The sequence below is a fragment of the Leuciscus leuciscus genome (genome assembly GCF_965113295.1).
Source record: "Leuciscus leuciscus genome assembly, chromosome: 9".
Lineage (NCBI taxonomy): Eukaryota > Metazoa > Chordata > Actinopteri > Cypriniformes > Leuciscidae > Leuciscus > Leuciscus leuciscus.
Window position 1 is genome coordinate 39,181,087 of NC_138733.1, and position 12,253 is coordinate 39,193,339.

Consider the following 12,253-nt stretch of genomic DNA (forward strand, 5'->3'; position numbering starts at 1 on the left):
TATTAAGTCTGCTGTTTAAAACAAATGAAGAACCAATGTAGTAGAATAGTTATTAAGCGACAACAGCGGGAAACTTTGTATATTTGTGCAGTGTGCGCATGTCAAAAAATCTATTCCGATTTGAATCTTTTGACTTATAACCGCGCACATCAACCCGATCATGCATCACATCACGATCACTGCGTTCATGTAAACTACAATACATTCAGATTCATCAGTCGGAATGAATTCAGTCCAATTGAAACAAAACATCCAGTCTCTGCGGAGATACCAAGTATGGTGGTCTTTCCAGCTCTTAACGCTGCATGTGCTCTTGGATGGTTGGATACATGATGGGCTAATGTAGAAAAATATAACTTAAGATCATTCTGGGTTGAATGTATTCTGGAAATCCTTAAGGCGTCGTTCAAGCGGCTGAGCTGTGATGTGAAACTACCATTACCTGAATGCTTGTGAACACACACGCTTCATGAGGGTCTCTACACTTGAACTGAGCTCAGTCGTCATTCTGTTATGGTTTTTCAAATATTCCCTTTCTTGTAGTGTGTAATAGAGCTGTTTGTGAATGTAAAAGGTATGCAAAGTTTCAAAGATCAAAGTGCACGACAAATAGTTATAGTAGTAGTAAAAGAAAAAATGTATCCTGAACTGCTCAAATGAGTCATCACTAAGGCACTTACTTCCTGTGACTTGCCTACGAAACGATGTAATGCATTTGCATAATGCCAGCCTATGGCCTTCATTGGCTGCCTGCGAACGACATCTGCCCTGCAAACTACAGCCTGTTAAACATTGAAATATACATCAGTAAATCATGGTAAAGTTAAATATTATATTATAATTATATTTTCCCACAAATATAAATGAGTCCTCATATACATATACACACTGCGCTTCGAGAGGGATGTGAGATTATTAGGATTTCAAAATTTTGCAGTAAAGGATGCGAATATTGCCGTTAAAAGTGAACGAAAGGAAGAAAGGTTTATAATCCCCTTTCGAAAATGGCTTATATGTGAGTGAAGATTTGGGAAAGAGAAAACATTCCATGTTCAGTGGAATAACTAATGGCATATTGTTAAATTTGTGGAGAATCAGAATACAAAGTCAACAAATGACTTAAATGCTCATGTTTCCCATTTTGTGCACATATCCAAATGTTTCAATGGTTGCGCTGTAACATTTAATTGGCAACCTATTATTTATTTTGTATACAAAGCTTTGTGTTTCACGCGTGTCATAATATTCACGTGAAAAACGGCATTCATTCACATAAAAAAAAAAGAAAAAAGTTTTTGCCGTACCACCGCCGTTGTCTAGTTCTAACCTCAGAAGGATGAGTCCAAAAAAGGTAAGAATCTTTAAAATGGCATAATATGGGCATTAAATTAAGACTCCAGAGTATCTAGCCAACTATTAAAAGTTCTATCTTCAGTATAAGCGTAACACTGAGGTCCTCAGAGGCCATTTTCACCACGATTGGTAGTGGTCTGTCAGTAGACCTGTAAGGTGTTGTTGCGTGTGTCCAGGAGGCGGCGCTGTTGAGCCGACAGCAGGAGCAGCTGGCGGTGCTGGAGGAGCTGGAGCAGAAGCGGCGTGAGCTGGAGCAGCGCCTGAGAGAGACTCAGAGGAGCCACACACTGCAGGATGATGAAGCTCAGAGCCGTCCTGGGCTCCAGGAGAGCGCAGCGCCTCCAGAGGTGCGTCTGTTCACACACCTCCTCAGCGAGTGTGGGCCGGAAACGGCTGACACCATAACTCGGCACTTGCACAAAAAAACTTAAATGAAATTCCCCAGAAATGGGAAAATTCAGTTGTGACTTTCCATAAAAATGTTTATATTAGCTGCGTTTCCATTACAGATTTGGACACAACTTTATAACACTTAACTATGTATAACATACAAACTCAGTGTGAGGGTTTAGACTTATTTTGAAATGCAGATGAACAGTTTGCATATTTAGAAACATGTTGATGTGTTCTCCTGTGTTGGCGTTGGTTTATAAATTATTTGCGTTACAAATCTGATGATATGCATAGCATTATCTATGCTGTAGTAGGTTTTTAAAATGGTTTTAAAGGAACACGCCGACTTTTTGGGACTTCAGCTTATTCAGCGTATCCCCCAGAGTTAGATAAGTCAATACATACCCTCTTCATCTCCGTGCGTGCTGTAACTGTCTGACGCACCCACCGCTAGCCTAGCTTAGCACAAAGACTGGAGGTAAACGGCTCCAGCTAGCATACTGCTCCCATAAGTAACAAAATAACGCCAACATTTTCCTATTTACATGTTGTGATTTGTATAGTCATAGTGTGTACAAATAACAAGGTCACATGAGACACAGCCATCTTCTAACCGTATACATGTGTGTGTGTGCAGGTTGATGCGGATGAGCCGCACACGCAGAGACTCCATCAGTACCAGCAGAGACTCCTGCAGCAGAACAGGTCAGACCGGCTCAACATCAGCAGTGATGCTCGTGATGCGGCAGATGTGTGACGCTGTGCCTGCGCTCTTCCCACAGGCTTCACAAGAAGAGCGTGGAGGAAGCGCGGCGACGACTGCAGGAGTATCAACACACTCTGAAGCTACGAGCGTCACTCCAGCAGCCGTCAGTGAGCTCAGAGACCGTCAGTGACGGCACACGCTCGCCTCTTCCAGGAGGAGAACCGGCTAGTCCACCTCCAGCTCGCCCTGGGCAGACACGGGTCAGTACTCGACTACGGTCACGCTTGTTGAACACCATCACCATTGAAAATGTGACATTGATTGCATGCAACAGTTCAATAAACAGTTCAAATGAAGTCGCTTGCATTTTAGACGCAATAGTGATTGTTTTTGTTTCAACAGCGAAAATAGTTCACAAATCGGTTGTCAAAGATTCAATGACTCATTCATATACAACGGTCTCATTCTTGAATGAATCAGTCGTTTGAACGAATCGTTTGAATGAATGACTCAATGACTCGCTCATTAAGACGGTCGCCTGACGCCATTTACTGACGATTTAGTGTTATGTTTAAAAGTAGGGATGTACCGATACCAGTACTCGGTTGTTGGTCCGATACTGTACTCATACTCGTAAAACTACCCCGATACAACCGCACCCGATACCACTTTAAGGGGCCGTTCACATATCGTGTCTACCGCGCCGCGCTCTACGCCTCATTCGCGCCGCAGGAATTTTTTACGCGCGTAACGCGTCTTTGCATTGACTTAAAGGGATAGTTCACTTTGAAATTAAATGTTGGTATGTTTTAGCTTACTGCAAGGGCATCCAAGATGTAAGTGTCTTTTTTTCCACAGTAGTTTCAATTTTGATATTTTTAGGTCAAACCGTTCTTGTCTGTCAGTCATATAATGCAGGTCTGTGGTCATTATCTCAAAGAGCATGCACAGAGTCCAAATTAAAACAATTCCCCATTGTCCAAATTAAACAATTCCCCATCGTAAGTCCACATTGATGGCCTAAGACACGAAACGAGCGGTTTGTGTGAGAAAACGAACAGTATTTATATCGTTTTTACCTCTTGAACACAGCCGCGTCCAAGTGATCTGAGAGCGCGGGCGGGTATAGATATATACAATAGATGTCGCCTTGGCTACGGTTTCCAATGAACTGCAGTAGCCACGGCGACATCTAGTGTGTATATCTATGCACCAGTCTGCGCACACGTCACACAGCAGGATGCGCCCGCGCTCTCAGATCACTTCGACATGGCTGTGTACAAGAGGTAAAAACTACGGTGGCCGAGAGAGCTCAACGCGCTGCAACTGAAGAAAACACATGCAAATAGAAAAACACCTGCAAATTAAGAAAACATCTTCATCAGTTTCACAACACATGTGTGCTCCAAATACTCACAACACAACCAAATACAGAAACGCTCTGCAAAAGTTCACAACACAAACAAATCAGAAACGCGCTGCAAATAGGACAGAACACAACGGAAATGTTTCCGGGGAAGCCAATAAGTGACGGACCCGACTGGGACGTGCTTACAGCTGTCTACTTTAATTTTATTTTATTTATTATTTTATTTTTGTTGCAAAACATACAGAGATTACACGTTTATGACATACAACTTTGTATAGCCTACAATATACAAAATGTATTTATAATATGTTTAATGTCATAAGAATACTAATCAGAAAAGAACAAGCTGAAGACTAAAATAAATTAAAGAAAAAAAGATAGAGAAAAAGAACATGAGGGAAAGATATTAATATATACATCAGTTACATTGTACACATTCATGGTATGTTAAAATAAGTTTCATAAGAAATTATAGAATGAAGGGTCCAAATCATAGACAGTAGGCTATATAAGAGGTCCAAATATGAGACGGCGCTGCGTTGTCATGGGAACATCCCAGGTGAAAATAATGAGGAAATTACATTGGCTTTCGTTGCTCCCTTCATCAAGTCCGTTCCAAACGGCTACATAATGGCACACAAGTGCCCCGCTCCCTCCAAAGTGCCCACTTCAAGGGCTCTGCCGTCTGCCCTTTTAAGGGAGTAACGTTAGGGCATAGGTAATGCTCACGAGCAATAAAAAACGTCCCAGCCGGGTCCGTCACTTATTGGCTTCCCCGGAAACATTTCCGTTGTGTTCTGTCCTATTTGCAGCGCGTTTCTGATTTGTTTGTGTTGTGAACTTTTGCAGAGCGTTTCTGTATTTGGTTGTGTTGTGAGTATTTGGAGCACACATGTGTTGTGAAACTGATGAAGATGTTTTCTTAATTTGCAGGTGTTTTTCTATTTGCATGTGTTTTCTTCAGTTGCAGCGCGTTGAGCTCTCTCGGCCACCGTAAAAAACGATATAAATACTGTTCGTTTTCTCACACAAACCGCTCGTTTCGTGTCTTAGGCCATCAATGTGTACTTACGATGGGGAATTGTTTAATTTGGACGATGGGGAATTGTTTAATTTGGACTCTGTGCATGCTCTTTGAGATAATGACCACAGACCTGCATTATATGACTGACAGATAAGAACGGTTTGACCTAAAAATATCAAAATTGAAACTACTGCGGAAAAAAAGACACCTACATCTTGGATGCCCTTGACGTAAGCTAAAACATACCAAAAATTAATTTCAAAGTGAACTATCCCTTTAACATTGAAATCACTCGCGCCTGACGCGCTATTCGCGTCCGGTGTGAACGCACCATTATGTCGCACGGGTATATTTGTGGCAATAGCCAGCAAAACATTGTATGGGTCAAAATTATAGATTTTTCTTTTATGCCAAAAATCATTAGGATATTAAGTAAAGATCACGATCCATGAAGATATTCTGTAAATTTCCCACCTTAAATATAAAAAACATAAATTTTTGTGAATGGATGCAGCACTATCGCCAATAGAAATGGACAACTTTAAAGGCGATTTTCTCAATATTTCAATTTTTCTGCACCCTCAGATTCCAGATTTTCAAATAGTTGTATCTCGGCCAAATATTGTCCTATCCTAACAAACCATACATCAGTGGAAAGATTATGTATTCAGCTTTCAGATGATGTATAAATCTCAATTTGAAAAAAATTACCCATAAGTCCAGGGTCACATATGCAGATTTAAATATCAAAGCTGACTGAACACTGATGATATTGCTTCAGAATAAATTATATTTACAACACAATTTATAAAAATGTCCCCCCGGATAAGCTACTTTTTTTACTCGGACAAGTGCGTGACAGATTTGCTTGAAACATGAAAAGGCTTAATGTCTCACCATCCTCATCGCACGCCCGCTTCACTGCATCTGTTTCCACAGCAGGCTCTCCTCAGCCCACCTGACCCCTCGCTGGATGCCCCTGCTCCTCTTCCTGCTCCCGCTGTGGTCCTGGAGCTCCTGCGCAGCCGGCTGCATCCTTCCTCCGGTCCCGTCGGCCTGGTCCAGAGCGAGGTGGAGGAGGCGAGGAGACGGCACGTGAGGAGACAGCGAGACGTCCTGCAGGCGCTGATCACAGCAGACACACAGGTGAACCTCACAGGAGGAGCTCGCTGTCTCTCAGTGCACTGATGATGCTGTCTGAGAGAGACTACAGCAGGAAAGATTTCTTCTGCTTTTACTTGTTTGTTTTTACCAAGCACAAAGAGAGTTCACAAGTAAATAAGTTTGAAATAAAGAAAACTGCTTTTAAGAAGAGAGTTTGGTGATTCACACACTATGTTGTAAAACTTGATAGTGTTTTTTTATTTATGATCAGGGTTTGAAAGTAACACCCTCTAACCCCACATGCGGGTAAACATCAGCTGTGGCGGGGAACGCTGTCAAATCACGAGCCAATCTGGCGTGTTACTTATGTTTACTCCCTTAGCTGGGGAAGTTTGTGTGTAAGTCAAATCTGCGCAGATTTAGCGCAAATACTCAAGTCATGAGTCATCATGATGTTTTAAATACAGCGCATATCTGGCTTACTTGAACACACTCGTCACTACGCAACAAATAACAGTGCGTTTGTTCATTTGCATTGAAGCAATAGCGAATTTTAAAATGCATTTGGTGAACAGAAAAGACATTGTTATTTTCCAACACCCTACATGTTCTGATGTTCTGATTAATCTGTCCAACTAAAACACATTTCTGGTGATGAGGATGAAAGAGGAAGGGAGGAGATGCTGGATGACAGGATTTTGTTCGAATAAGAAATGAATGTATGAAATCTTCTTTTTGGCTAGTAGAAGTTCTGAATGGCCCGTAACTTAATTTAGTAGCAAAATTGGGCGGTGAGTGAAACTTAATTTCAATTTATCGACTGTGACTTTGCACTGTAATATAATAGATCCAGACACACAGAAGTGAGCATGGTGTAATTAACCCTTACAGTGAACCTCTGCTCCCTCTGGTAGGCTTCAGTGTCCAGCTCTAGTGGCGCTCAGACGGATCACATGACTTATAACACGTTGCTGAAGGCCATTGAAGAGGCTAACGGCCCTTCCAGACCCCCGACAGCACCCATCCAGCGGGACGGAGACACACCGGCCCTCGCTAACGGTAAACACAGGCCTCAATGGGCACTGACTTCACAGATTTCACCAATCAGTTTCAGAATCAGAAAGAGCTTTATTGCCATTTGATTCAGATTCACAAGCTTTTGATTGGATTCCGATCTTGATTTGATCATTCGTTTGGTTTGGTTATATATCAGGCAAAGTACATGTCAGTTTTACTTGGGGAAGAAAATCTCTCTCGACTAATGATGTACATTACACAGGGAACCCTGTCTGTTAGTACATTTCTATAGTTTTAAAGGTAAAATTATAAAAAATACCTTAATTGATGAACATATTCATTATATTTTTACTTAACCTCTTAGCGATATGTAATGAAGTGCTTATATCAAAATGCTCTAGAGTTTCATTGCTGAACTATAAACATTTAAATGGTGAAATTTGAATGTTTGAATATATCCTGAAAACACTCACACTCACACTCACACTCACTCTCTCACACTCACACTCACTCTCTCACACTCACACTCACTCTCTCACACTCACACTCACACTCACTCTCTCACACTCACACTCACACTCACTCTCTCACACTCACACTCACACTCACTCTCTCACACTCACACTCACTCTCTCACACTCACACTCACTCTCTCACACTCACACTCACTCTCTCACACTCACTCTCTCACACTCACTCTCTCACACTCACACTCACTCACACTCACACTCACACTCACTCTCTCACACTCACACTCACTCTCTCACACTCACACTCACTCTCTCACACTCACACTCACTCTCTCACACTCACACTCACTCTCTCACACTCACTCTCTCACACTCACACACTCACTCTCTCACACTCACACTCACACTCACTCTCTCACACTCACACTCACACTCACACTCACTCTCTCACACTCACACTCACACTCACTCTCTCACACTCACACTCACACTCACACTCACTCTCTCACACTCACACTCACTCTTTCACACTCACACTAATGGTTCTGTGTGTGTGTGTTGTAGACACTGTGTGTGAGCCGGCCCCAGTGGCCCGTGTGAGAGTGAAGCCCCCGGTGTCTCGTGCTCCCGCTCGTCTGGTGTTCCTCCAGCAGATGCAGCAGCACGAGCTCAGCGCCATTCAGGAAGTGGACTCGCCCCTCAACATCAGCCTGGACACAGGTACGCCAGCAGCTGACGCTCCGGCAGGTGTCATGCATCATATCCTGTCTGACCTCACGTGTGTGTGTGCTGTGATTGGCTCCTGCAGAGCTGCAGTCGTCTTCTGCTGATGTGAGCGAGTCCAGCAGTGCGTCTCTGCCCGCGCTCGCCTCTGCCGGCAACCACAGCTCGAGCGACAGGTCAGAGGTCACGGGCAGGACCAGCCGCATGTCCTGGAGAGACACGCTCCTGCAGGACTCCACGGCCTCGCCAGGTACATGTACACAGGGGTCGATCTGTTGTGTGGATTTGACCGTTTCTAAGCCCCTTCCCGTAGTTAGACGTTATTACTAGTTACTAATTCTTTTGCTGTCAAAGTTCTCATTCTTTTCAAAAATAATTAAATAACATCTGGATAGACTGCATATGATTTGTCAGCCCTGATTTATATGCACTGATTATGATTTGTCAGCCCTGATTTATATGCACTGATTATGATTTGTCAGCCCTGATTTATAATCAGTGCATATAAATCAGGGCTGACAAATCACAATCAGTGCATATAAATCATACATTTTTACTGGTTAATTTTAGTAAAAAAAACACAAAAACGCATTGTTTATTAACGCACCCGGCTCAGACCTGTGTAGGTCATGTGACATATCACACAGTTGAGTGGTGAGGAAGATGATGCAGGGCAACAACTCACTGCGGGATGGAGCCTGTCAAATGCAGTCATATGCCCCTAAAATTCAAGATATTGGGGCAAAAATGGCACGTATGAGTTTTTGTCTTGTCTTTATATCATTACAGTGACGAGCGCAATATCATACAAGTGCTGTTTTTGTCCCGAATAGCACAAGTGCAAATGTAATATTGATTTTGTACAACAGTTCAATAAATAAGAAGTTAATATTGTTATATTCTAGACACAATGTTTGTCTGTTTTTGCTCTATTTTGCCCATGAAAACTTTAATTAATCTGCTGTGGCTTTATAGGTAGTTTAATCGCCACATCATGTAATTAAAATTGAAAACTTGAATCGCTTGACAGCCCTAATTTATATCTAATAATAAATATATAGCCACCAAGGGCTCCAGGCATCCAATCCAGTACAGGCAAAGAAGTGCATGATGGACAGGTTTGACACTTAAAACAAATGCTTTTAAACTTGTAATGTTTAAGTTTAACAAAGTGTGAGTTGATGACTTATACCGTAATAATATAATACTATATTGTATAATAATAATAATAATAATAATAATAATAATATTCTACTAATATAATACTATATTGTATCATAAAATATTATAATCCTAAAATCAAGATCTAAACTGAAATCATATTTCTTCAACTCCCTCATAACAGTTTTATTGAAAAACATTCAGAATCATAAAAATAAGTAGTTTAATTAACAAATGTATATTGTGATCTATAGAAAATCTCAGTATTTAGTTTGACCGAGCTGTGTTTCACTGCAGATGGTTGTAGGGCTGCTCGATGTATCGCTTCAGCATCGATATGCGCATCCGCGATCGTCACATGCCAAGTACGTGATCCGCACGGGCCAGCTGCTCCTCGGTTCAGAACGCGTGTGTTAAGTCTGGTCAGGCATCAAGCAAGAAGACTGTGACTCGTGTGATGTTTTCTACAGACACACACACACACACGCACGCGCACTGACAGCACGTGAACACCCAATTCAGTTCTCTCTTTTGAGCTTAAACGGACATGTGTCTTAAAGGGACAGCAGCCTAATGCTCTCGCAGCTGTTGTGTCTCCAATGGTGATCAAACCATTGGATACTGTTAGATTGACCTGAAAAACATAAAGCACTGCTTATTTTAATTCCATTGTCTTTCTTCCATTGTATTTATCGATGCTTGTCATTTGTTTATAATTTTCTATGCAGATTCACTCCCCCACAAAATCACCCCGATTATTCTAGAATGAGTAAAATAGAGCTATGAAAATCATCTGAGTAAAATAATTTTTATATCGCAGAAAAATGTGTTTTTGTTTTCAATATCATGCAGCCATAGATGGTTGTTTGTGCTTTAACACTTCCTGTTAACTACTACTTCTCCTTCTCAGGTCCGTGCCTCATGAAGCTCCAGCAGGAGGTAAGACTGTCTCTCTCACTGCAGATAACGGCTCCTGTAACACACCTGACGTCACTGATGAACGCTAACTCATTCTGAGATCCACAGTTTATGGATCAGTGATGAAAACTAGCCAAATCTGAGCGTGCCGTCACACCAGTGATTATGCTAAGAGAAGCTGATGTGTGCGTGTGCGTGTGCGTGTGCGTGTGCGTGTGTGTGTGTGTGTGTGTGAGAGTGAGTGTATTTGAGCAATGATGAAAGCGTTTTGTACCTGAAGTACATGTGAATTATGCATGTTTGCTAATGAAGGTCTCTACACTTGAACTGAGCTCAGACAATTAGCTGATGATCTGTGTGTGTGAGAGAGAGAGAGAGTGTGTGAGTGTGAGAGAGAGAGAGAGAGAGAGAGAGAGAGAGAGAGAGAGAGAGAGTGTGTGTGTGAGAGAGAGAGAGAGTGTGTGTGTGTGTGTGCGCGAGTGTATTTGAGCAATGATGAAAGCGTTTTGTACCTGAAGTACATGTGAATTATGCATGTTTGCTAATGAAGGGCTCTACACTTGAACTGAGCTCAGATGATTGGCTGCTGATCAGAGTGTGTGTGTTTGTAGAATCACACTGTGTAAAACTGTTCTGTTTGTTTGCTAGCGGTTTAGCGCTGGCTGTCCATCATCTGTTGACCCAGACTATCTCTCATCCACTACGATCTCAACGGGAAGCTACTTCACTAGTGACCATGAGCCAGGTGTGTGTGAGCAGTTACATTCACAGACAGAGTGTGAACATTAGGGATGGGCATTTTTGTCAGTTTTTCATTTCGACTTCTCAATAGGTCTGAAAAATTTGTACTCGAGGGCGGGGCGTGTGCGTCAATAAAAATATTTGATTGTTGTAAAACTATACCTTTTAATATACACCCTTTAAATATACCTTTAACCTCATGGCTTTATGCATGCAATTGTAATGGAGCTGCAATAAACAGTCTGAAAATATATATCTAAATGCCAATTTAGATGCAGCTTCTGGGAGAAAAACATGGCCGTCGTAGCCTAAACGTTTGTGTAATACATTCTGTTGAATCAAACAAAACATTTCTTTCTAAAGCTACTTTTAGTAATATCTATTTTATGCTTTTCTCATTTAACACAATAATGACTATCTTTTGAGTGTAACTTCTCAGCCAAATTTGCCTTGCGATAATTTAATTAGAAAAATGTTGATCGTTTGACAGCCGTAATTTACCCACAAGGAACCTCTGCAAGAGTGAATGAACACTGGTAAACTGAAACGCTTTTTAAATGAGATTAATCAAAGCCTTCAGAAACACTTAACCTAAAGAGAGTCCACAACTGTAGTTCTGAAGTGTTGTAGAAATATTTTGGTTTTATTTAGTACTTTCTCATGAGCTAAAATGTTATATTGACTGACTGTTTGCCATTTTAGTCATTGTACTGACTTCATTCATCAATAACCATCATGTGTTCAGTAATTGATGAGTGAATATTGATTAAATCTAATATTTTATATATATTTTTTATTTAAAACAATATTTTAAATGGTTAAAAAAAACAACTTGAAAATGTTTTATTTGTCTTTTGAAATGTATGCAATCGATTAATTGTCAATAATTTAATCGAGAAAAGCAAGGTCATGCGTGCTGTTTGACCATTTTACGTTAAAATCATGATTCATGATTATAAGTTTGCGTGGCATTCGCAGCCTTTTGTTTTGTGCAAATGTAAGTTGTTTCATAACCAATCAGAAAAAGTGTCTATACAATACCGGTCAAAAGTATGGAAACGTTACTATTTGTAATATTTTTATGCTCATCAAGTCTACCTTTTAAAAAAAAAAAAAAAAATATGGTAAACTAATATTTGTGAAATATTTTTTATAATTTTAAATATAGATATTCTTTGAATAAAAAGAACAGCATTTATTTAAAATAGAAATGTTTTTGTAACAATATACTCTAGGGGTCAGTAAAAATATTGTCTTCCTATATATATATATAA

The 12,253-nt window shown here is 40.8% G+C and overlaps 1 protein-coding gene across 2 annotated transcripts in view; it reads left to right on the forward strand.

Annotated features, from left to right (window-relative positions):
* Nucleotides 1-12,253, forward strand: part of LOC309507031 (uncharacterized protein) — a 44,921-nt gene that overhangs the window by 11,386 nt on the left and 21,282 nt on the right. Inside the window, exons 11-19 of one of the 2 annotated variants that reach the window (XM_082181087.1) lie at nucleotides 1,530-1,700; nucleotides 2,384-2,451; nucleotides 2,529-2,712; nucleotides 5,785-5,991; nucleotides 6,864-7,008; nucleotides 8,001-8,156; nucleotides 8,245-8,409; nucleotides 10,231-10,259; nucleotides 10,887-10,983. In XM_082181087.1, the coding sequence (XP_082037213.1) occupies nucleotides 1,530-1,700; nucleotides 2,384-2,451; nucleotides 2,529-2,712; nucleotides 5,785-5,991; nucleotides 6,864-7,008; nucleotides 8,001-8,156; nucleotides 8,245-8,409; nucleotides 10,231-10,259; nucleotides 10,887-10,983 (1,222 nt within the window). The remainder of the gene's footprint in view (nucleotides 1-1,529; nucleotides 1,701-2,383; nucleotides 2,452-2,528; nucleotides 2,713-5,784; nucleotides 5,992-6,863; nucleotides 7,009-8,000; nucleotides 8,157-8,244; nucleotides 8,410-10,230; nucleotides 10,260-10,886; nucleotides 10,984-12,253) is intronic. The other variant, XM_082181088.1, reaches the window with a different exon arrangement.